The following is a 25,073-nucleotide window of genomic DNA, read 5'->3' as shown; positions in this document are numbered from 1 at the left end:
CACTGGCTAGAAGATCGGGCCCCACTCCACTTTGGGACACTGGCTAGCAGACCGGGCCCCCCTCCACTTTGGGACACTGGCTAGAAGACCGGGCCCCCCTCCACTTTGGGACACTGGCTAGAAGACCGGGCCCCCCTCCACATTGGGACACTGGCTAGAAGACCGGGCCCCCCTCCACATTGGGACACTGGCTAGAAGACCGGGCCCCACTCCACTTTGGGACACTGGCTAGAAGACCGGGCCCCACTCCACTTTGGGACACTGGCTAGAAGACCGGGCCCCACTCCACTTTGGGACACTGGCTAGAAGACCGGGCCCCACTCCACTTTGGGACACTGGCTAGAAGACCGGGCCCCACTCCACTTTGGGACACTGGCTAGCAGACCGGGCCCCACTCCACTTTGGGACACTGGCTAGAAGACCGGGCCCCACTCCACTTTGGGACACTGGCTAGAAGACCGGGCCCCACTCCACTTTGGGACACTGGCTAGAAGACCGGGCCCCACTCCACTTTGGGACACTGGCTAGAAGACCGGGCCCCACTCCACTTTGGGACACTGGCTAGAAGACCGGGCCCCACTCCACGTTGGGACACTGGCTAGAAGACCGGGCCCCCCTCCACGTTGGGACACTGGCTAGAAGACCGGGCCCCACTCCACATTGGGACACTGGCTAGAAGACCGGGCCCCACTCCACTTTGGGACACTGGCTAGAAGACCGGGCCCCACTCCACGTTGGGACACTGGCTAGAAGACCGGGCCCCACTCCACTTTGGGACACTGGCTAGAAGACCGGGCCCCACTCCACTTTGGGACACTGGCTAGAAGACCGGGCCCCACTCCACTTTGGGACACTGGCTAGAAGACCGGGCCCCACTCCACTTTGGGACACTGGCTAGAAGACCGGGCCCCACTCCACTTTGGGACACTGGCTAGAAGACCGGGCCCCACTCCACTTTGGGACACTGGCTAGAAGACCGGGCCCCACTCCACTTTGGGACACTGGCTAGCAGACCGGGCCCCACTCCACTTTGGGACACTGGCTAGCAGACCGGGCCCCACTCCACTTTGGGACACTGGCTAGCAGACCGGGCCCCACTCCACTTTGGGACACTGGCTAGCAGACCGGGCCCCACTCCACGTTGGGACACTGGCTAGAAGACCGGGCCCCCCTCCACTTTGGGACACTGGCTAGAAGACCGGGCCCCACTCCACGTTGGGACACTGGCTAGCAGACCGGGCCCCCCTCCACTTTGGGACACTGGCTAGAAGACCAGGCCCCCCTCCACATTGGGACACTGGCTAGAAGACCGGGCCCCACTCCACATTGGGACACTGGCTAGAAGACCGGGCCCCACTCCACTTTGGGACACTGGCTAGAAGACCGGGTCCCACTCCACTTTGGGACACTGGCTAGAAGACCGGGCCCCACTCCACTTTGGGACACTGGCTAGAAGACCGGGCCCCACTCCACTTTGGGACACTGGCTAGAAGACCGGGCCCCACTCCACTTTGGGACACTGGCTAGAAGACCGGGCCCCACTCCACTTTGGGACACTGGCTAGAAGACCGGGCCCCACTCCACTTTGGGACACTGGCTAGAAGACCGGGCCCCACTCCACTTTGGGACACTGGCTAGAAGACCGGGCCCCACTCCACTTTGGGACACTGGCTAGAAGACCGGGCCCCACTCCACTTTGGGACACTGGCTAGAAGACCGGGCCCCACTCCACTTTGGGACACTGGCTAGAAGACCGGTCCTCACCCCGTTGGGACACTGGCTAGAAGACCGGGCCCCACTCCACTTTGGGACACTGGCTAGAAGACCGGGCCCCACTCCACTTTGGGACACTGGCTAGAAGACCGGGCCCCACTCCACGTTGGGACACTGGCTAGAAGACCGGTCCTCACCCCGTTGGGACACTGACTACAAGAACAGACCCCACGTTGGGACACCAGGTGTCAGATTGGAGTGTAAACTAGTCACCGGAAGTGAACCAAACAGGGTTTGATCTAGTAAACTGCTCCAAGGGGGGAAGCATGGGGCCACTATCTACTCCACTTATCACTAGTCATATATTATATACATGAGACCCTTTGCAACTTAATTTAAGGCAGACTTTTGTTTTGGGGGAGTGGGGCGTATGCCCTAATCCTATTACACCAGTTGATCATATTTTAAGTGAATTGAGTTTCAGATCGTTGAATCTGGATTCAGTTTGAAAGAGGCAAAATACCGATCTCAAATTAAAATATATCCAGACACATACCCAGGTAAGGAGAGAGATCCACAGGGGGCTACTCTCACACCTCAATAAGGGGGAAGAAAAAAGTGATGGTTGGGGAAGGGGAGTCAAATAATGGCAACTGTACTTTTCAGACTGCACTGTATTAGGACAGCAATAGGAGCATTAACGGAATAAAGCATCTATTTTGGTTGCCTGAAACACACCAGGATGCGACCGCCTACCTCTATTACCCCTCGTGTTGCCGATCACCTGTGACTATGCGCCGTTCTCTCCTATACCAGGTAACGTGATACGAGAGTGTGCAACAACTACATCGTTAGGAGGAACTAGAGCAGTGTCCAGTTACCTGAACAGTAACCTCTGTCCCGGTTCCTTACGGATTATGTTCAGTTTGTAGTAATGGCGGAGAGCACGAGACATCTTCTCATACGTCATATTTGTCCTGTTCTGTTGGTGGAGAGAGAGATATGAGACGCTCGGAGAGCGAGGACACTTAGAGCGCAGGAAGAGACAGATAAGAGAACGAAGAAGAGAGAAAAATCACAGGAAGTGCATTTAATACCTTGTGGTTCCCCCACAGTCGCGCTAAACCATTGGGGTCCATGATTCGGAAAACCATCGACTCCTTGTCTTCCCAACGGATAAAGTTCTCGTATCTGGTGTCAGACAGGAGCTGGTAGACGTAATCCCAGAGCAGCCGGCAGTCTGGAGAGAGGGGGGAGACACAAAAACATATTATATACATACACTGTTATATACATATACATACGGGGGGACGGCGACCCCTAGTGGTGAAATACGGTGACTCCAACTATAACATTTCAAGTGATAGAAGGTATAAAATATAGTAAATAATATCCCCTCATAGGTTAGAGCCATTTACTTGTTGAATTCAGGTTACAATTTAATTTCTGACCCTGGAATACAAGGAGGCCGATGCAATATCATAAAAAAGCCAATGATGAGAGTCAAACTGGGGTGTTCAGTGTCAATTTGTTACAAAGTGGCCTTAACCACTGAGCCACGTGTTAGAGGGAAGAGTGCAGAACATTCCACGTCCAAAACGTTTTAAAAGATGCTGTTACCGGACTAATTACCTAATTATTTCTAAGAATTTTTAGATCCGATTCTCCAGCTCCCTACACTAATCCCTCTACTACGCCCCACATATTACACCGAGTCCCCCGCTCCCTACACTAACCCCTCTACTACTTCCCACATATTACAGAGTCCCCCCGCTCCCTACACTAATCCCTCTACACCTTCTACTACTCCCTACATATTACACCGAGTCCCCCCGCTCACTACACTAATCCCTTTACACCTTCTACTACTCCCCACATATTACACCGAGTCCCCCGCTCACTACACTAATCCCTTTACACCTTCTACTACTCCCCACATATTACACCGAGTCCCCCCGCTCACTACACTAATCCCTCTACACCTTCTACTACTCCCCACATATTACACCGAGTCCCCCCGCTCCCTACACTAATCCCTCTACACCTTCTACTACTCCCCACGTATTACACTGAGTACCCCCGCTCCCTACACTAATCCCTCTACTACTCCCCACATATAACACTCAGTCCCCCAACTCCCTATACTAATCCATCTACTACTCCCCACATAATACACTAAGTCCCCCCTGCTCCCTAAACTACTCCCCACATATTACACCAAGTCCCCCCCACTCCCTATACTAATCCCTCTACACATTCTACTACTCGCCACATATCACAGAGTCCCCCCGCTCCCTACACTACTCCCCACATATCACAAAGTTCCCCGCTCCCTACACTACTCCCCACATATCACACCAAGTCCCCCCCACTCCCTACACTAATCCCTCTACTACTCCACACATAACACGGAGTCTCCCTATTTCCACTAATTCCCACATTTACAAGTACATAAAACCTCAGTGTCCTACTTGTCCTCTGGGCACCGAGATAACGCCAACATACCCGCTATTCTGCCCATGGGCATGGTCTGTTCCTCGGGGGGTGAGATAGAGACCATGACATGATTCATGTACGCCATCTCCTCTCTGTGAGACAAGTTCATCGGTTTGCCCTCTCGCTGCTGCCCGTCATCTGCTCCCAGCCGCGGCTGCTTAAATTCCACAGGATGCCGCGAGTTGAGGAGCAGCGGGTGTATGATCGGGCTTGGCATGAGCTGAATGACCCGTGGGTTCTCTTGCCGCGGGCTGCTGGGTTTAGGCAGAGTTTCAGTGGGGCAGTGGTTGGCTTCAGCGGGGGACACGGATAAGGGGTAAGGGTCCTGGGGGTGGTGGTTGGTTTCACTTTGCAAGCGGTGGAGGCGATCAGCAGGGGAGGGGCGACGGAGATTGCTGTCCAGTGGTGAGCGCAGTGGGCGGGGCTCAGGATCCGGAGAGGGGTGATGGTTAGAAGAAGTCAGAGGAGAGTGGTTTCGATGTCGTAGCTCTATGGTGGGGGTATTCTGCAGGTGGACGTCGGAGGGGGTTCTTGGGGGTCTGTGCTGAAGGTGATCTAGAGAAACAAGGGAAAAGGACAAAACATTAATGAGGGGGGTGGGTAAAATAAAAAGAATCACCAGCGATGGGTCAATGACTTAACGACAATCTCTGATACACCTAAAACTTCGAAACATATTTAATTTATATTACTGATCCCCATAGGAAAGCATGTTGTGTGCACACATTCACTTGAGAGCAGACCACGTTGCATTTAGGAGAGAAACGCGTGTCGTGTCCCGCACGGACGTCTCTCCCAGCGATGCAGAGAGACGCTACATAGAGCGAGACCAGCACATCCTTACCGTCATGGTGGTTGTGGGGCAGCATGATCTCAGGGTGTCCGTGGAGAGAATTCCCGGAGTGGAACGCGGATGAATGCACAGGGCGGGGTTTCCGCTGCCGCAGGATGTGCTGCAGAACCTCGTACAAGACATCACCTGAGCGCAAAATCCGTGTTACTCAATTATGTACAACACAAGCTGCTGCTGTTTGTGTATTAGTGAGGACAGGGCTGCATGTGACAGGGGCATGATGTGAGGAGGGGAATGGAGGCAGCAGGAAGTCACAGACTGAGAGTTATATAGTGGAAGGAGCAGGGTCCCCAGCAGCACAGAGTATATCAGGAGATGAGTGATGTGTTAGTGAGGACAGGGCTGCATGTGACAGGGGCAGTGACATGATGTGAGGAGGGGAATGGAGGCAGCAGGAAGCCACAGACTGAGAGTTATATAGTGGGAGGAGCAGGGTCCCCCAGCAGCACAGAGTATATCAGGAGATTAGTGATGTGTTAGTGAGGACAGGGCTGCATGTGACAGGGGCAGTGACATGATGTGAGGAGGGGAATGGAGGCAGCAGGAAGTCACAGACTGAGAGTTATATAGTAGAAGGAGCAGGGTCCCCAGCAGCACAGAGTATATCAGGAGATGAGTGATGTGTTAGTGAGGACAGGGCTACATGTGACAGGGGCAGTGACATGATGTGAGGAGGGGAATGGAGGCAGCAGGAAGCCACAGACTGAGAGTTATATAGTGGGAAGAGCAGGGTCCCCCAGCAGCACAGAGTATATCAGGAGATGAGTGACGTGTTAGTGAGGACAGGACTGTATGTGACAGGAGCAGTGACATGATGTGAGGAGGGGAATGGAGGCAGCAGGAAGCCACAGACTGAGAGTTATATAGTGGAAGGAGCAGGGTCCCCAGCAGCACAGAGTATATCAGGAGATGAGTGATGTATTAGTGAGGACAGGGCTGCATGTGACAGGGGCAGTGACATGATGTGAGGAGGCGAATGGAGGCAGCAGGAAGTCACAGACTGAGAGTTATATAGTGGAAGGAGCAGGGTCTCCAGCAGCACAGAGTATATCAGGAGATGAGTGACGTGTTAGTGAGGACAGGACTGTATGTGACAGGAGCAGTGACATGATGTGAGGAGGGGAATGGAGGCAGCAGGAAGCCATAGACTGAGAGTTATATAGTGGAAGGAGCAGGGTCCCCAGCAGCACAGAGTATATCAGGAGACGAGTGATGTATTAGTGAGGACAGGGCTGCATGTGACAGGGGCAGTGACATGATGTGAGGAGGGGAATGGAGGCAGCAGGAAGCCACAGACAGAGTTATATAGTGGAAGGAGCAGGGTCCCCAGCAGCACAGAGTATATCAGGAGATGAGTGATGTGTTAGTGAGGACAGGGCTGCATGTGACAGGGGCAGTGACATGATGTGAGGAGGGGAATGGAGGCAGCTGGAAGCCACAGACTGAGAGTTATATAGTGGAAGGAGCAGGTTCCCCCAGCAGCACAGAGTATATCAGGAGATGAGTGATGTATTAGTGAGGACAGGGCTGCATGTGACAGGGGCAGTGACATGATGTGAGGAGGGGAATGGAGGCAGCAGGAAGCCACAGACAGAGTTATATAGTGGAAGGAGCAGGGTCCCCAGCAGCACAGAGTATATCAGGAGATGAGTGATGTGTTAGTGAGGACAGGGCTGCATGTGACAGGGGCAGTGACATGATGTGAGGAGGGGAATGGAGGCAGCAGGAAGCCACAGACTGACAGTTATATAGTGGAAGGAGCAGGGTCCCCCAGCAGCACAGAGTATATCAGGAGATGAGTGATGTGTCAGTGAGGACAGGGCTGCATGTGACAGGGGCAGTGACATGATGTGAGGAGGGGAATGGAGGCAGCAGGAAGCCACAGACTGAGAGTTATATAGTGGAAGGAGCAGGGTCCCCAGCAGCACAGAGTATATCAGGAGATGAGTGATGTGTTAGTGAGGACAGGGCTGCATGTGACAGGGGCAGTGACATGATGTGAGGAGGGGAATGGAGGCAGCAGGAAGCCACAGACTGAGAGTTATATAGTGGAAGGAGCAGGGTCCCCCAGCAGCACAGAGTATATCAGGAGATGAGTGATGTGTCAGTGAGGACAGGGCTGCATGTGACAGGGGCAGTGACATGATGTGAGGAGGGGAATGGAGGCAGCAGGAAGCCACAGACTGAGAGTTATATAGTGGAAGGAGCAGGGTCCCCCAGCAGCACAGAGTATATCAGGAGATGAGTGATGTGTTAGTGAGGACAGGGCTGTATGTGACAGGGGCAGTGACATGATGTGAGGAGGGGAATGGAGGCAGCAGGAAGCCACAGACTGAGAGTTATATAGTGGAAGGAGCAGGGTCCCCAGCAGCACAGAGTATATCAGGAGATGAGTGATGTGTTAGTGAGGACAGGGCTGCATGTGACAGGGGCAGTGACATGATGTGAGGAGGGGAATGGAGGCAGCAGGAAGCCACAGACTGAGAGTTATATAGTGGAAGGAGCAGGGTCCTCCAGCAGCACAGAGTATATCAGGAGATGAGTGATGTGTTAGTGAGGACAGGGCTGCATGTGACAGGGGCAGTGACATGATGTGAGGAGGGGAATGGAGGCAGCAGGAAGCCACAGACTGAGAGTTATATAGTGGAAGGAGCAGGGTCCTCCAGCAGCACAGAGTATATCAGGAGATGAGTGATGTGTTAGTGAGGACAGGGCTGCATGTGACAGGGGCAGTGACATGATGTGAGGAGGGGAATGGAGGCAGCAGGAAGCCACAGACTGAGAGTTATATAGTGGAAGGAGCAGGGTCCCCCAGCAGCACAGAGTATATCAGGAGATTAGTGATGTGTTAGTGAGGACAGGGCTGCATGTGGCAGGGGCAGTGACATGATGTGAGGAGGGGAATGGAGGCAGCAGGAAGCCACAGACTGAGAGTTATATAGTGGAAGGAGCAGGGTCCTCCAGCAGCACAGAGTATATCAGGAGATGAGTGATGTGTTAGTGAGGACAGGGCTGCATGTGACAGTGACATGATGTGAGGAAGGGAATGGAGGCAGCAGGAAGCCACAGACTGAGAGTTATATAGTGGAAGGAGCAGGGTCCCCAGCAGCACAGAGTATATCAGGAGATGGGTGATGCGTTAGTGAGGACAGGGCTGCATGTGACAGTGACATGATGTGAGGAGGTGGATGGAGGCAGCAGGAAGTCACAGACTGACAGTTATATAGTGGAAGGAGCAGGGTCCCCAGCAGCACAGAGTATATCAGGAGATGAGTGATGCGTTAGTGAGGACAGGGCTGCATGTGACAGTGGCAGGGACATGATGTGAGGAGGTGAATGGAGGCAGCAGGAAGTCACAGACTGACAGTTATATAGTGGAAGGAGCAGAGTCCTCCAGCAGCACAGAGTATATCAGGAGATGAGTGATGTGTTAGTGAGGACAGGGCTGCATGTGACAGGGGCAGTGACATGATGTGAGGAGGGGAATGGAGGCAGCAGGAAGTCACAGACTGACAGTTATATAGTGGAAGGAGCAGGGTCCCCCAGCAGCACAGAGTATGTCAGGAGATGAGTGATGTGTCAGTGAGGACAGGGCTGCATGTGACAGGGGCAGTGACATGATGTGAGGAGGGGAATAAAGGCAGCAGGAAGTCACAGACTGACAGTTATATAGTGGAAGGAGCAGGGTCCCCCAGCAGCACAGAGTATATCAGGAGATGAGTGATGTGTCAGTGAGGACAGGGCTGCATGTGACAGGGGCAGTGACATGATGTGAGGAGGGGAATGGAGGCAGCAGGAAGCCACAGACTGAGAGTTATATAGTGGAAGGAGCAGGGTCCCCCAGCAGCACAGAGTATGTCAGGAGATGAGTGATGTGTCAGTGAGGACAGGGCTGCATGTGACAGGGGCAGTGACATGATGTGAGGAGGGGAATAAAGGCAGCAGGAAGTCACAGACTGACAGTTATATAGTGGAAGGAGCAGGGTCCCCCAGCAGCACAGAGTATGTCAGGAGATGAGTGATGTGTCAGTGAGGACAGGGCTGCATGTGACAGGGGCAGTGACATGATGTGAGGAGGGGAATAAAGGCAGCAGGAAGTCACAGACTGACAGTTATATAGTGGAAGGAGCAGGGTCCCCCAGCAGCACAGAGTATGTCAGGAGATGAGTGATGTGTCAGTGAGGACAGGACTGCATGTGACAGGGGCAGGGACATGATGTGAGGAGGTGAATGGAGGCAGCAGGAAGTCACAGACTGACAGTTATATAGTGGAAGGAGCAGGGTCCCCCAGCAGTACAGAGTATATCAGGAGATGAGTGATGTGTTAGTGAGGACAGGGCTGCATGTGACAGGGCAGTGACATGATGTGAGGAGGGGAATGGAGGCAGCAGGAAGTCACAGACTGACAGTTATATAGTGGAAGGAGCAGGGTCCCCCAGCAGCACAGAGTATGTCAGGAGATGAGTGATGTGTCAGTGAGGACAGGGCTGCATGTGACAGGGGCAGTGACATGATGTGAGGAGGGGAATAAAGGCAGCAGGAAGTCACAGACTGACAGTTATATAGTGGAAGGAGCAGGGTCCCCCAGCAGCACAGAGTATGTCAGGAGATGAGTGATGTGTCAGTGAGGACAGGGCTGCATGTGACAGGGGCAGTGACATGATGTGAGGAGGGGAATGGAGGCAGCAGGAAGTCACAGACTGACAGTTATATAGTGGAAGGAGCAGGGTCCCCCAGCAGCACAGAGTATGTCAGGAGATGAGTGATGTGTCAGTGAGGACAGGGCTGCATGTGACAGGGGCAGTGACATGATGTGAGGAGGGGAATAAAGGCAGCAGGAAGTCACAGACTGACAGTTATATAGTGGAAGGAGCAGGGTCCCCAGCAGCACAGAGTATATCAGGAGATGAGTGATGTGTCAGTGAGGACAGGGCTGCATGTGACAGGGGCAGTGACATGATGTGAGGAGGGGAATGGAGGCAGCAGGAAGTTACAGACAACAAAATAAAAAATAAAAAATAATGCTTTAGATATGGTTAGTTGCAATTACTGTGCGGTGTCCCCAGCTAAAATCTAACTCACCAGAGTGTGGGCAGCGGTATCTGAAGTCCTCCTTGGTCAGCAGGAGCAGGGCTTTACCATTCATCTCAAAAGTGTTATTCTCTATCGGGTGCAGCGAGAACTCGCTCTCCGCCCAGCGCAGCCACTGAGCCACGTCCTCCCGCGACCAGTGAGAAGGGGGGAGGCCTACAACAAATAGGATGAGAGCATTAACTGTTTGCCCCAGAAACAAAATCATTTAAACTGAACATTTTTCCCCCACACATAATGGAGGCGGCCATTTTGTGGGCTGTACCGTTATTAATGTGACTGAAGCCAGTCTATTCCTCCACTAGGAACACTTCGGTTTCTGTGAAGAGTTTATGGTTGGAGCCAATACTGATGTGAGGTCAGCGGCTCCCAGTGAACCGATTGGCTGCGTTCTCACGATTATTGGTTAGAGTCACAAAATGGCCGCCGGCGCTGTGTGTAGCCGACCGGAGCACCTTACTGAAATTCCCTATTTTTATGTTGTTCCATCTACCACCTCCTAGTCAGCCATATTGTGGGAGCTTTCCGGACCTGCCCACACCTCCTCCCCAAACCAGTGATGCCATACCCCGTCCCAAATTATGTCATGCACACCCCTCACCCGCTAATGTATTACACTACGAGAGGATTATCACATCTCAATAGTGACAAAAGAGCTCTGTGAGGAGGTAAAGGGATTCTGGGGAAGAGAAAGCAAATAATGGAACTTTACTGAATGGTGAGCTCTGCAGGCAAAGTTAATAGCACCATATAAAAAAAAAAACATCTTATACACAATAACATTTTATACATTTATTCTTTAATATTTGACACAGAAATACAAAAGTAGAATATAACAATGACAGTATTAGAGACCCTTCAATCCTTTTAGTATATGTTAGTTGGTCCTGTGATACCCACTTCCATCTAAAATGCCAATTAATGGCCATGATGCCATGTGCTGAGATCTTCTAACAGCAGCTCCCCCACAATGCACCTGGTCTTTCCAGGAAGCTCTGTCTGGAGGAGGAAATTTCCTGCGGTTAAACAGACGTGACTAATCCGTTATCATAGATCGCAGGCTGGTCAGACACCCCTCAGTGTCCTTGAGCAAGATATCTGACAGTAGCTGAATTTCAGGGTGTAACTGTTTGCACCAGTAGGTAAGGACTAATGTGTTCTAATTAAAAAAAATAATGTATTATATATCACACACACATATATTATTTTTAATTAAAGACATTAACTGCTATGACCAGCCGTGCCTTTCTTTTTCCATGCACAAACCACAATATTGGTATTATATGTTTTATAAGAGACACCACAGATAGAAGATATATTATCATTTTTGGCTCTAAATTGGTGGTGCCCCCCCCCAAATCCAGCCACGAGAGAACGCTGGTCCTGGCTGACGCGTTTAAGGATCCCCAACGGATTATCACGCTCCTGCCGAAAACATTTACATTTGAGCAGAATGTGCTCCTATGAAATACTCGGAATCCTTTCTCGTATAATTAGATGGGACGCGGTAAAGAAATGATCCGGTCAGTGATCCAACGCCGAGCCCACATGCAGTACGGGCCGGACACATCCGCCTGCGTTCCTGCGCAGTCACCGCTGAAGACAAGCAGCGCCCACCTGAACGCAAGGCGGCCTGAGATTATTATGTACGTCTGGCTGTAAAAGGCCGATCTGATCGCACACAGAGGACGAGGAGCCGATTGGCTGTAGAGAGCAGAGTCTCTCTAGGCCGTGTCAGACTATGCCTGCTGCAACTTGTAGTTCCACAGCACCTATCAAGAAATCTGTTTATTTTCTCTGCTCTAGGCTGAAAATAATACTTATATTGTACGAAAAACCATTCCACATCCAAAATAAGTGTAATTCAGTGGGTGGGGCCGTGTTCCCCAGTACGGATCGACAGACACGACAGTCCAATAAAATCAATAAAATTTTTTTTGCTTTGGTAAAACGCGACATATTCCTTAGGGGATGCCGGTTACCTAAAGTCAAAACAAAGCATATTTATTATATCTGTGTGTCAGGCCCTAATATGAATGGGCCCGCCACCCCTCTGCTTACTGCATAACAGAAGGAGCACCCTGCGGGTTTGGGGCTGGAGAGGCTTCGGTCTCTAGGATTCTGCTCACACCCAGATACGTTGTTATCAGCTCCTTCAGTAACTGGAAACTCCCCAGAATAGGAGTATCATTCTGTCACATGTCCCGGTTGTTCTCTGAGCTGTGTATTAATATTTACACAGAGCCTCGGGGGTAACAGTTTGTGCTCAAGGGAAAGTACACTCAGGACTGCTGGTTATAGACTTATATTCTCAGAATAAAACCCTGTTTCCACTGCAGTATTACAGTTGTTGTATATGTGTTGCCATTGCCAATTACCCGATTTATATACTCTCCCGAGGTTGAATAGTCACAAGTTAGGGAGCAAAACAAGCGCACGTGCCTCATAAACAAGCGCAATTCCAACACCAATCCGCTACAGACCGGTGCTTGGTCCTCGTGATGGTCGGCTCCGCGCAGTCTAGCCCCTCGTGTAATCCTTTCACTGAGCGCTAGGGGCGCAGGACACGGGGATCCGCCAGGGTGGAGCCGCGGGATCACATGGGGTCCGTTAGTGTGGTCTGTGAGAATTCTGTATATAATGCGGAACTCCCGTTGGAAGAAGTGTTTCTTAAAGATACGTTACGCTTCCAACAGAGGATGAAATAAACTGTACATACACATAACAGACTGCAGTATACACACAAGAATATGTATAATCATTTCACATCAGAATGCACACAACTTTTAATTGATCATAAAGTAAAATAACAAATTATAATGCAATAAAAGTTAAAGACAAAATATATAGTTTCAGAAATCATTTAAAAAAAACAACAACAAAATAATTAACTCTAATGTGAAAACACTATGATAGTAAATCTATATTTTGTGCCTTATTGAGGTCACTTAGTGAATAGATCAGCTGAATATGGTTGAGAGCGAAAGAAAATGTTGGCATCTATTGAGGGTAGGGGAACCGCGGCAAAATTATTTCACGGTGGACCAGGAGGCTTTAATTATGAGACGCTTATTAAGATTTGGAAACTTTTACATTCATATCTTTGGATGTTAAATAACATTTTAATATATTGTTGTGACAACAGAATAACCGACACTATCACACGTCTCAGAAGTGACCGTTATAGCGACGTAATTCTAAGATTTCCTTCCCCAGTGTTTGCTGGAACCTCAGGGCTGAGCGGGTTCAGATATCAGACGGAGAATTCCATTCGTCATCTCGTTAGGAAACGCTGGTTCCATCCAAGACGTCTGCGGCAGGAAAACCTCTCATCCCACGCAGGAAATTCTTTCCACTCAAGAGTAGGAAATTTCCCTTCTGCAGAAGATGGAGGAAATGGGGGAGAAGGAGCTGGAGGGGGACAGTCTGGGCCCCAAACTGGGCACAAGGAAGGAACGAGTTAACCCCTTATATAAACCGGCTTAGAGGGAACATTCAGACTCTTCATATTAGTTTTCTAACAATAATTCACAATTGTGGTGAAAAGATTTCCGACTGGTATCCTTTGGGCTTGGGGTCGGTGCGGTCCAACGTCTTCACAATGGCGGCCCGTATATAATAAGACGTTTCTCCCCTGTGTGATTGTTTTAACTCCAGTTCCCGTTAACCCCCAATTTTGCTTCTCCATTTTGTCCTGTAGCTGTTTTTATGGGGGGGCCACAGGAGTCCCCACAATAACTGGAACGAACTTCTAGTGTTGGGTTCTGCATCTCGTTGACCTTAGGCAGCCACAAGCCGCAGATTTCATCCAATGAAATCACCGCGATTCCGGGGAGTGACGCTGCAGCGGTTTCTCCGTTAATTCGTACAGAGACGTCAAATGTTCATCACATGATTATTGTAGAATTACCATGGCGATAGGTTGATTTTTTTTTGTAAAAACATATATACCCAAATCTAGTGATAATAATAATAATAATAATAAAGAACCAAGAGTTACAAGTGTCCTTTTCCCCTCTTAAAATACACCTGTCGTCTACAGTCAGTGGAGGCAGACATTTTGTGGGCTGAGCCAGCACTCCTAGGAATGCAGCCTACCCATTGGCTACGAAGCAGTGACATCACAGCGTACATTATATGACAACACTGTGACTTGCAAACCACAGTAAAACCTAACTGCTTACACTGAGATATCTCTGTAAATAAGCGTCCATTGTCAGTTGAAGATCATACACAGGGTTCACTTCCCTTTAGCCCCGGGAGCTGACACTCGTAATTGCTGGAGCTCTGGTTTAGAGTAATGTTTGTATACACAGCGTAGAAATGGCCCACGTTACCACATCCTGCTGTCTCTCATCTGTGGGGAGTACTACATCCAAAACATTTGTGTTACCAATTACTCAACTGATGTGTTAAAAGCTTTTGCCGTGTGACGGCTGCCAGAAGCCTCCGTCCTGCTTAAAGGGATCCAACGCTCCGCAAAATACTAAATATTACAGACGTGTATAAAAATAACAACGTAGATTAAATGGATTTTTATTTACCCCCGACCCAATGATACCCCTTCTCCCAACCAGAGGCTAGGGGGGGGCAGATTTATCAAAACTTCTTAAAATAAAAAAAAGTGGAGATGTTGCCCACAGCAACCAATCAGATTCTAGCTATTATTTATCTAGTTGTGTCTACAAAATGACAGCTAGGATCTGATTGGTTGCTATTTTAGAAGGTTTGATAAATCTACCCCTTGGGTATCTCCATACCTAACAAGGACCTCCCTCTGTCCACCCAGCGCTTCTGTTGGCAAACTCCTGCACCTTCCCGCACGCTGCCATATTGCTCCGCCAAGGCAGGCACTTCGGCAGAAATCGAGGTGCGCCTACGGCGGCCAATCGGGCGTTCCCACCCACCAGTTAGTCTCTGGCCGATAGAAGTCACAGCAAATCTCTGCTTACGGTTTTGCACCTTAAGGGGTTAAAGACGACGGGGAACTTCAGAAACGGAGTAGTAAAAATATTTCCCATGAAATTGCTCAATCTCTCTTCCTGGAGAATTCCCCTCTGTGTGCGCTCAGCTGCGCGACACAACCGTTGGATTCTTTCTGCATGAAGCGTGTGTGTGTGTGTGATACATGTACAGACAGTATACCCGGTGCTACACCTGGATTCCTGCCAACGTGACCACTCTCGTGCCAGAAGCTCCTTCAATCTGCTCTGATTTTGAAAACTGTATTTTCACAGCACAATCACATTGGGGCAGATTCAATTCAGCACAAGGCGACGCCGGAGACCACGCCGTGTCTGTCCACGCACGTGCCGCCTTTAAGGAATTTTCGGTTATCTTGTCTGTGCAGCTGTATTTGGAGCGAGGATTCCTCGCCGGACATCAGCTTCACGGACTGTTCCGGAGACACATTGCGCTGAATTCAATCTCCATCACTGGATGAGATCTTGCGCGTCAATTACAAGACAAAATATCGTTTAGAAACACGACTGACCGAGTTGAATACTTTTTTTGACAGTGTCTGGTGTCATAGCGCACGTGTAAGGTACTCACGTAGGTGTGCCGGCAGCCTGACGGGCTCCTCTTCCATCCTGTACGTACGGGGCCCCAGGCCATGGAGCAGGGAGGGGGACGGTGTGGTACAGTTTTGCCCCGGGCTCTCTGGGGGTGAGAAAGAAATCTGCTCCTGCTGAAACACGCAAGAAAGAAGAGAGATATAAACGGTTGTACGGTCACTGAGATATAATACATGTTTATCTCTGTATAATCCCCTGTAAATAATCTCTGTATAAACGGTGAGTTGTGACGTCATCACTGGTGTATTATAAGGAATAATGACCCCCTATTGTAAATTAATATGGGTATTAGATCTCTCTTCGGAGTTCCCTGATCTAAATAAAAGCATTCGGACCTTTATATGTGCACGCGTCTCTCCGGTGATTTATAAGTTACTGTATGGTGAAGACACTGAGAAATGAGATATAATTTGCTGTACAGTAAATCTAACACACAGTATAACACAATGACAGCACCTGTTTTATACAAACTGTTTTGAGTATGTTACACCCCCCAATCCTGATAACTCCATCAAGATTAACGCCAACGCCCCCCCCCCCCCCCCCCCATAATCTCGGCCATCTTGGACTGTGCATTTATTTCTGTTTTCCATAGTTCGTCTATATCTACGTCCTGTCCTCCACCTGAAAACAATTCCTAGAATACATAGGATTCCGCTTAACCCCACAAGACTCACCCGTTCACCCCACACGACTCTCCGCTACACCCCCAACTCTTCACCCCACGCGACTCTCCCCTCCAACTCATCCTTTAAATGTCTTCTGCAGATCCATCTCCTTAGAAAGCCCGATTCCAAACCAACCTCCTCTTCCTACTTGTCCACCACCATCCCTAACCACACCTTACATTTCATCTAACATTTTAGATTGAAAGCTCTTAAGGCCAGTGCCCTCTTAACTCTTTGTACCAGTTTGCAAATGTTGGTATGTGTGCAGGACCTAATTAAGGGTCCAGGTCGCCCTAGGGTGATAACCCTCGTAGTACCCCCTGGCCTTCACCCCTCCCCCCCCCCAATGTTTATGTTCCTGTGATTTCAGCACCACTTCGCTTTTTAAGAGGGTCACAGCTATCTCTGTCACTCATTTTGTTTCCATTACAATGGGGACTGTAGAGCGGAGCGGAGGCCCCAACGACCGCTACTAAGAACTCAAATGAATTTCAGTTTCTCTCTGTCCCTGTCACAATGTTGCACCCCCCAAAAGCTTTGTGCCCTAGACCTAGTGTTAATGTAACCTCCAGCCAATCATACGAGACCCAAACTGGGCAAATTCATGAACACAATTTTTATTTGACATTTATAACAAAGAAGTGTTTCACAAATTACTTCAGTCTCAGCAGAGCGCCATCTTAGTTTCCTGCTCCCCCTGCGATTATGGCCAATATTTGGGAGAAAAGGGGGTGGAGCTTATCAGTGGGACCCGTCATGTGACCTTTCTAAACGATAATTAACAATTGTTGAAGAATTTTCTTTTTACACCAGATAAGGCCTATCGGAGCACAGATCTTAGATACGTCAGTTCTTCATATATTTGCATTGAATTTGTGAACCCCACAATCACAATTTTTGGCCACAAAGTTCCTCATGGAACTTCAATGCACAACGGTTCAACAAACCTAAACATATCATTAATATTTAATTATATAGCGACAGCAAATTCTGTAGCGCTGTACAATTGGTGCTATTTGTGGTAAAATTGGCTTTAGACCCCTTTAGACTTGCAATTCAATATTTGCTGCTTCCATTACCTACTTTTGTTTGAGGTTCATGTTAAAATCGGGGGCTGTTTAAAAAAAAATGTTAAAAAACTGTCAAAATAATGTTTTTTAATTAGAAAAAAAAAAAAAAAAAGAGTATTTTAATTTTTTTCCACCAATCAAACACCCAAATGATTCAAACCTAACGTCCCTGGTGCAGACTGGCTTCAAAAATGTGGAGCAGACCCCAAAACTTTTCAACTTTCTCATTTTATTCTAAAATTCAAGACACTCAAACGAATTTTAAACTATAAGAGACAGAGGGGTCCATCCCATAATTCACCGCCTGGCAATAAATACATATACGGACGTCACAAACAGGCCCCTTAATCTGAAAAGTAATAAAAGGAAGTGTGGCGTTGCCCATAGCAACCAAACAAGAACACTTTCATTTTCTAAATGGTGGAAACGAAAACGAGAGAATCTGATTGGCTGCTCTGAGTAACAGCGTGTCATTTTTTTTTTTTTTTTTTATTAAACATAACTGCATATACAATAACCTGAAATAACATCACGTAGTGAGGAATATTGGTCCAGTGCACAAAATGGCTGCTTCCTGCGTGCCAATGGGCAGATACTCTGCAAAAATGTTCTGGATATATTTGTTTTTCTTTCTTTTTTGTTTGTTTTTTTTAAAGGTGGGACTATGATGCCTTTTTTTCCCCCTCATCTGTAACATCCACACACAGGGATGGAAAATCTGCATTTATTGTGCGTGTGCGTTTGTTTTGCAGGCTGGTATACCGCCTGGCATCCAGCGCAGGCCATGCCTACTAGAAGTCCCTGTTTAATCCACGAGAAAATCCTGAATTGCATTAAAGAAAAAAACAAACAAACAAATAAAATAATAATAATAATAAAAAAAAAATCAATCAGCAGCAGATTTGTCAATTGCTACAGAGCCTCCGCCAAGTGCTCCCTCGCCGGACGATCGTGTAATCACATTTATCTTAAACAGATCTCTGTGCCGTAACCCCTTCAGTTATCGGTGCTGTAGTCACAGGGCTCCGACCCAAACTTTGCTGTGAACCTCTCAAATTACAGTTTCAATAACCGCCCACAACTGTTCACCCCCTGCAGGGGTACAAGTGTCAGCGATGCCCATCGTCTCTCTGCAAGGTCACACACTACTTCCCTCAATAACTCCCAATTTCCCGGAGAGATCCATTGTGATCCCAGAGATCTAGAGGGGATCTGTATGTAATACTGGGGGGGGGGAGGGTAACATACTCGCTAACACTCACCCCCCCTCCTCTTTTGGCACCACTTCCCAGTCTGAAATAATTTCATTTATAACTCACATCTCAGCTGGCATTTTAATATTCCGGCAGCTGCCAATGTTTCTTTATATAGCCGCATGTCTGCCTGTCCCTATGCCCCCTGTCTGATATCTGCCACCCCCCCCCCCCCTTTTTTTTGTATTCTTGGCACGAGTTTAACACTTGCCGGCGCACTCTGAACTCGCAGTCGTGCACCCTGGAGAGGGAAGGGTTAAGAACGGAGAGCCTGTGAGTACCGCCTTCTGCAGGGCCGCCTTCAACCTGTGGATTCTAGATTAAAAGAAATACCTGCGTCCAAATCCTTTACCAATTCGGGTTTTAACCCTTTCCTCCCCAGAGAGGACAGCAGGAGCTGCGACGCAGCTGCGTTACCTACGCGCTCTCACTGTCCTTACCCCATTCCTCCAATCTCCTCTCAGTCTCCTCATGTCCTTTTCTCAAACCCTTATTTCTCGTTTTTCCTGTGCTGGCAGCTTCCCATCACCCGGGCCGCCCCGTTCTTCCTGGTGACCCTCCCACCTCCGTCTCACCCCTGCAGTGGCTCCTTTACTTCTCGTTTGGAAACTCTCCCTGCTAGTTTCTCTTTCCATTCTCCTCCTTCCTTCTCTGTCTCTCTCGGGTATCAGCCGGGCCTCTCTGCGCACCCTGTGCTCCCCATCGATACACCCGGCCAAATCCCCAAAACATGAGCGGAGAGATATCGAAGACTCTTCCAGCAATGGAGGGGTTAAGCGCTCTCCATACATTTGGGAGAGTCCGTGCATCTCCCAGGATTTGGATCCTGCCCAATGGAGAGAGGAAGTCGAAAAACCAACCAAACTGGTCAGACAGACCGTGAGTCAACATGGAGAGGCCGTGAGCCACAGCCAGTGGGTGTAAACACTTCCACGCAGTCACCTATCACACGCACAACTGCAGAGCACGAAAACTACAGGTGTAACTTACAGGGAACCAGCTAGAGACACATCCAGGCTAGTACCAGCCATTAGACGGACCCCATCGCACACACACAGTGAAAGCGTCGCAATGGGCGCAGCTCAAACAATCAAAAAACTAAAATAAAAGTTTTTCTGCCCCCCTTGAATAAAGCTGCCCCAGACCACAGCCTGTATGGTAACTACGGTCCAATTTCCTCCATAACGTATTTATCTAACATTTGACTACGGAGGACTTTAAATCGAGCAGTTAGAAAAGGAAAACTAAACTATTTTTAATATTTTTCACTCCCCATATCCATCAAAAGTTAACATAAAACAAAATAAAAGATGGAGGGGGGGGGGGTCATTTAAAAACAGCAACAGTTTTATACAAAAATAATACAGCACGTGGTTAAATGTTGCAGGGGTTAATGTAACTGCGATAGGTGAATGTACACAGCATTTCTACAATAAAGGAACCTTTGTCATTATCCAGAGTGAGTCGGTGTTTGAGATGAGGCCGCGAAAGCCGAATATTGAACCATTGCCACTAACGAGACCCTTAGCCTGAAGAGTAACCAGATGGATTCTGGGCATCATTGAGACATCTGGGAAATTCCCCCGAGAAAAAAAAACAGGATTGTTTTGTGTTACAAATAGACCTGTGGATGTCACGTGGGAGAATCCTCCCCAGGCAACGAAGAAGGTGAATCAAGTTAAGAAAAAATTCCAGACAGAAAAAAATTAAAATAAAATCTATTGTGCATAGAAAGAGAGGGGGGGGGGGGGGTATGTACCTTATAGCGGCACAAAGTATAGCGCAGGGAGGACCAGCGAGCGAATGGATAGGGCCGGAGTGAAGAATGAACCATGGGGTGACCAGTAACCAGCACCCAAAATAGCAACTATAAGCATTTACTGGTCTGTGGACACAATGAATGCGAATGGACGTCATAGTTATTGAGGGTTGAATAAAACAAGTGGGTGCGATGGTATTAAATCAGCAACAGATTGCAAGCTCTGTGCTCTAGAACCAACTCACAATCCTTCAAACTTTTGGGAGACCCCCAAAACTTACTTACAGGCATCTGCCTTCCATATAAACTTAACCAGGTCTCTGAAAAGTCTTCAATGTATAGAAGACTCACTTGTCACCAGGTACTTTTAGAGACAAGGACATATCCCATAACCAACTCGGTACTCTTGCCAAAGTAGCTCGAGGAAGATCAGTGACTGCAGACCCCAAAATCAAGTACATAAGAACAGACGGCAGAGGTCAGGCGGGAGAAAGGTCAAGGTCACAGCTTCGGTGACCCCAAGCGTCCAATACCCACATGCGGGTGACGTGCCCTTATGGGTGAATGGAGCACACTGGCCTACGGGCTACGTGCACATGGCTGTGCCAGGCTACAAGCTGAACCCTACAACCAGAGGGTCCATTTGATTGCAAACTATGACCCTCTTGATAAACCTGCCAGACGGGCATTTGCCAGGAGCGCTGGTGGTCTTGGAAGCATTGATGTGCCAATTTTAATTATTAATGAGCTCACCTGCAGTTAAGCATCGCTACATTCAAGCAGCTGCGTTATGTGTCGTCCGCAACATCCATCGAAAAAATAAATAAAAAAAATTGGTAAAAAAATAAAATACAAAGACGCAGCCACGAAATTATAGAGTTATTAGTAGTTGTCTACATCCCGGTCATCTCTCTACACATTATAGCAACTACTCGTAGGACGATGGGTTAAGGGTGAGGGCGACGTGTTGCAATTTCTCTGCATAGCCAGGACAGGTGGGTGACTGTGGTCGGATACAACAGTCGGTTTCAGCTGTGTGTCTGTTATCAGGCTTTTCGTAAAGCACCGGAATCCGCAAGTTGGTCGACGCAACACAACGGACGCCGTCTACAGACAAAAATTGAGAACGCTCTGCTGCAAACTCCATGGTGGTTCCCCCCAAGGAGTATCCGACCCTTACACACAGCGACGGGCATCATTTTGTTGGAGGATCCAATATTCATCAATAAGGAACTAGCGGCAATCATTGAGGCATGAGGAAGTTTGCAAATATTTTTTTTTTCCCTTTAAATGAAATAAGTTACTTACTGCCACTGCTATATTTTTGTAAAAGATCATCCCACGTCACTGACTTACATAGAAAGGTTGTAAAAAAAAAAAAAAAGAAGCAAAGATCCATCGAGTTCAAGCGGCCATAAAAATTTCAATGGTGTTGATAGAGGGAAACGCCACCCAAGCTCCCTCCCTGTGCAGCAGTCCACAATTCAGTCAAATGGTAAGGAATCCATAAGAAAGGGTTCTTTTCAGTTAGGGCTTCACCGCCCTAACTGGAAAGAACCCTTTCTTATACTCAAGCTGTAACCGTTTATCTTCCCCTTGTCCTCTGTGTGGCCTTAAATACAGAAGGTTTGTTAGACAAATTTTTGTACTGAACTAATGATATATATATATATATATATATATATATATTTACACACACACCTCAGTGTAAGCAACACTTGAGTTGGGAGCAGCTGACAACATGGGTTGTTACAGTCTTTGCCATCACTATTTTTAAGGAAGCAAGACTGTATTTAAACACTACCCTACCCCCCACACTGGGCTGAATTAATCAATATTAATGAGAATGTAGCCCAACAATTCACTAGTTTAATAGGAATACACCATAAACAGTGTGGGCAGACACTACTAATACTGTCCTGTATATCGTACAATAAAAAGGATTTATACCAACATATACTGCTGCGCTGTACAATAAGACATATAGAATATACCATGATAACACTACAGGAACATACAGTGATACAGAAGGTGAGAGGATTCCGCTCACTACAGCTTATATCACCCACATATACTGCAGCGCTGTACAATAAGAATAAGTAGAATACGAAGAAGCAGAAATTCCTGAGCACTGTGTCATATTGATATTAACGAGAACAATTCCTAATAGATGGTATAATTCACTCCCTACTGTATATTATAGCAATATTACAACACACAAGGGAGTTCTGCAACCAGATCAAATTTCATACAATTCACATAGACCCCAGGTGGCTCCTTGTATCCTTAACTCAACGTTTATATAAAGATTATTTACAGGGGCTTTACGTATATATAGACATATTTTTTTAATACAGTGTCAATAATTGAAGCGACAATATACTGCTATAGAGCTGTCCTTGCTGAACGTCGGTACTCCCAGGTCTTTGAGTTTAAGTTCTCCGTGTGAAAGGGACTTTCACACAGACGATTTACTGAAACATTATTGCTCGGTAAAGCCTGTCGGAGTGAATGGATTATATTTGTAAGTAATATGAAATAAAGAAAGTAAATGAGGTATTTTAACTAGAATGCATTATATACATCTATAATAAAATGCATTAATATCATTTCCCCTCACTCCCTGGTCATTTAAGACAACGCTCCTCTTCTGCTTATAACAGCATTGAAAGGTCAGAAATCTGAACAAACAGACAGAACTACGCAACCAAAAGTGGTTTTTACTAGAAGGAAGCGTTTCATAAATGTTTGTTTAAATAAAAATAAACGCGATAGTCATCAGACATGTGACCCAAACATTTACAAACCCCGAGAGTGACGATTCAGTCAGTAAATAGAAGCAGAGAGGTACAGATTCTACAGAATCCAACCCTGTACGTTCGTTCTCGGGGTGAAAGATCAGCCGTTAACAGCTCATATCTGTGCGAGATACAAGATACGGACGTCCCTGAGCCCTAGGTGCTCTATCCTTCCCAGATAATCTATGGGCCATGCAGGCTGACAAATAGTCCAGGAATGGGACAGCTTCCAAGATTAGAGGCTGGAAATATAAACTTTGTTCTGTTTATAGATGTGTTTCATATATATATGTTGATGCTGCTTCACTTGCTCCTGCCCTGTAGCTGGGGCAAATTAGACAGCTAAAAAAAAAAACACGTACTTAGGAGATGCCAAGAAACGGAATCAGCCGCGTCTGCGCTGGCACGGAATCAGCCGCCTCTGCGTTGGAACAGAATGAGCCGCGTCTGCGTTGGAACGGAATCAGCCGCCTCTGCGTTGGAACGGAATCAGCCGCCTCTGCGTTGGAACGGAATCAGCCGCCTCTGCGTTGGAACGGAATCAGCCGCCTCTGCGTTGGAACGGAATCAGCCGCCTCTGCGTTGGAACGGAATCAGCCGCCTCTGCGCTGGAACGGAATCAGCCGCCTCTGCGTTGGAACGGAATCAGCCGCGTCTGCGTTGGAACGGAATCAGCCGCGTCTGCGTTGGCGCGTCCTTTGCCTATGTTCATCTGCCCCCTTCCCTCAATCAGTTCCACGCCCCCCAAGTCATAGGCCACCGTGTCATTTGCGTTTTGACAAGAATTGCATGGAACTGCGTTCATTGGCGTAAGTCCTGTTCTGGCGTATTAGCACAGCTATTTCACGCAAGATATGGCATGGAAAGGGACTTACAGCAGAAGAGGAATCAGGCCCTAAATGAACGGAAAACAAAATTTTAGTTCGCACGAACAGTACAAAATTGCGCATCTTACGCAAAAAAAAATGCGTATCCAACTCCAAATTACGACCTATCTACATCTCCTGTCTGGCACATCCAAACACTAGGTTTCCTGCAATTTTTTTTTATTTTTTACTTAATTAAGCCCCGATCACTGCCTTCCTGTAATAGCCGTCACAATTCCCTTCTCAGGTAGGATCACCTGAAGGACAGGAAGCTGCCGACTCCAAGAGTTTAGCCCATCGTCACAAAGAGTTAATGCAACAAACATGTCTAAACCGGGGCTCTGAAAGTTCCCGGGTCTTGAAAATGAGCCAAGCAGGACAGCCAGAGACTTCAGAACACATTAAAATCCAATAGCAGGACCCGCCATTGACTGAGCCAAGAAAAAAGACAAGTTCTCGCAAGCTGCAAAGGATTCTGGGAGCCGTCTCTACAGTGGCGGCAGAACAACGGCTCAGTTACTACACCCGAAGCTTAGTGGACAACTGTGTACAGCAGACAGAGGGCTCCTGCAAGGATCTCAGTGTCACCTTGAGCTCAATAGTATACAATTACTAGAAGCTGCTAAGTGTTACTTTGTTTATAGTGTATTTATGGCTGTATCCAACGTGTGTAAGCTCTGGGCATTAGTCTCTGCTGAAGATATGTATTAAAACGGAGGCGACAAGAAACGGATTGTAGATTGCCAAGTGGTATTTACTAACAATGCGCAATGGGGAAAATCAGCATTAAATCCACAGGAACAAACCAAACATTGGCTTTTATTATATAACCTGCACTAGACTGATAAAAGCCGATTGGCTGCAATGGTTTTAGCACAAATTTACACCTTTGGGCAACACGGTGGCTCAGTGGTTAGCACTTCTGCTTCA

General features: G+C 48.0%; 1 protein-coding gene across 3 annotated transcripts in view; it reads right to left on the bottom strand.

Moving 5' to 3' along the window:
* Nucleotides 1-25,073, bottom strand: part of ETV6 (ETS variant transcription factor 6) — a 28,754-nt gene that overhangs the window by 1,767 nt on the left and 1,914 nt on the right. The window contains exons 1-7 of one of the 3 annotated variants that reach the window (XM_075210661.1): nucleotides 19,161-19,179; nucleotides 15,707-15,842; nucleotides 10,145-10,309; nucleotides 5,054-5,188; nucleotides 4,219-4,764; nucleotides 2,811-2,953; nucleotides 2,595-2,695 (exon numbers count right to left, since the gene is read on the bottom strand). In XM_075210661.1, coding sequence (XP_075066762.1) covers nucleotides 2,595-2,695; nucleotides 2,811-2,953; nucleotides 4,219-4,764; nucleotides 5,054-5,188; nucleotides 10,145-10,309; nucleotides 15,707-15,743 — 1,127 coding nt within the window. In that variant the 5' untranslated portion in view covers nucleotides 15,744-15,842; nucleotides 19,161-19,179. Of the gene's footprint in view, nucleotides 1-2,594; nucleotides 2,696-2,810; nucleotides 2,954-4,218; nucleotides 4,765-5,053; nucleotides 5,189-10,144; nucleotides 10,310-15,706; nucleotides 15,843-19,160; nucleotides 19,180-25,073 lie in introns of those variants that run through there. The other 2 variants (XM_075210662.1, XM_075210663.1) reach the window with 2 other exon arrangements.

This window comes from Mixophyes fleayi, chromosome 4, assembly GCF_038048845.1.
Source record: "Mixophyes fleayi isolate aMixFle1 chromosome 4, aMixFle1.hap1, whole genome shotgun sequence".
In the NCBI taxonomy this organism is placed as follows: Eukaryota; Metazoa; Chordata; class Amphibia; order Anura; family Limnodynastidae; genus Mixophyes; species Mixophyes fleayi.
Note: the sequence above shows the minus strand (reverse complement) of the source record. Positions and strands in the feature narration are given on the sequence as shown.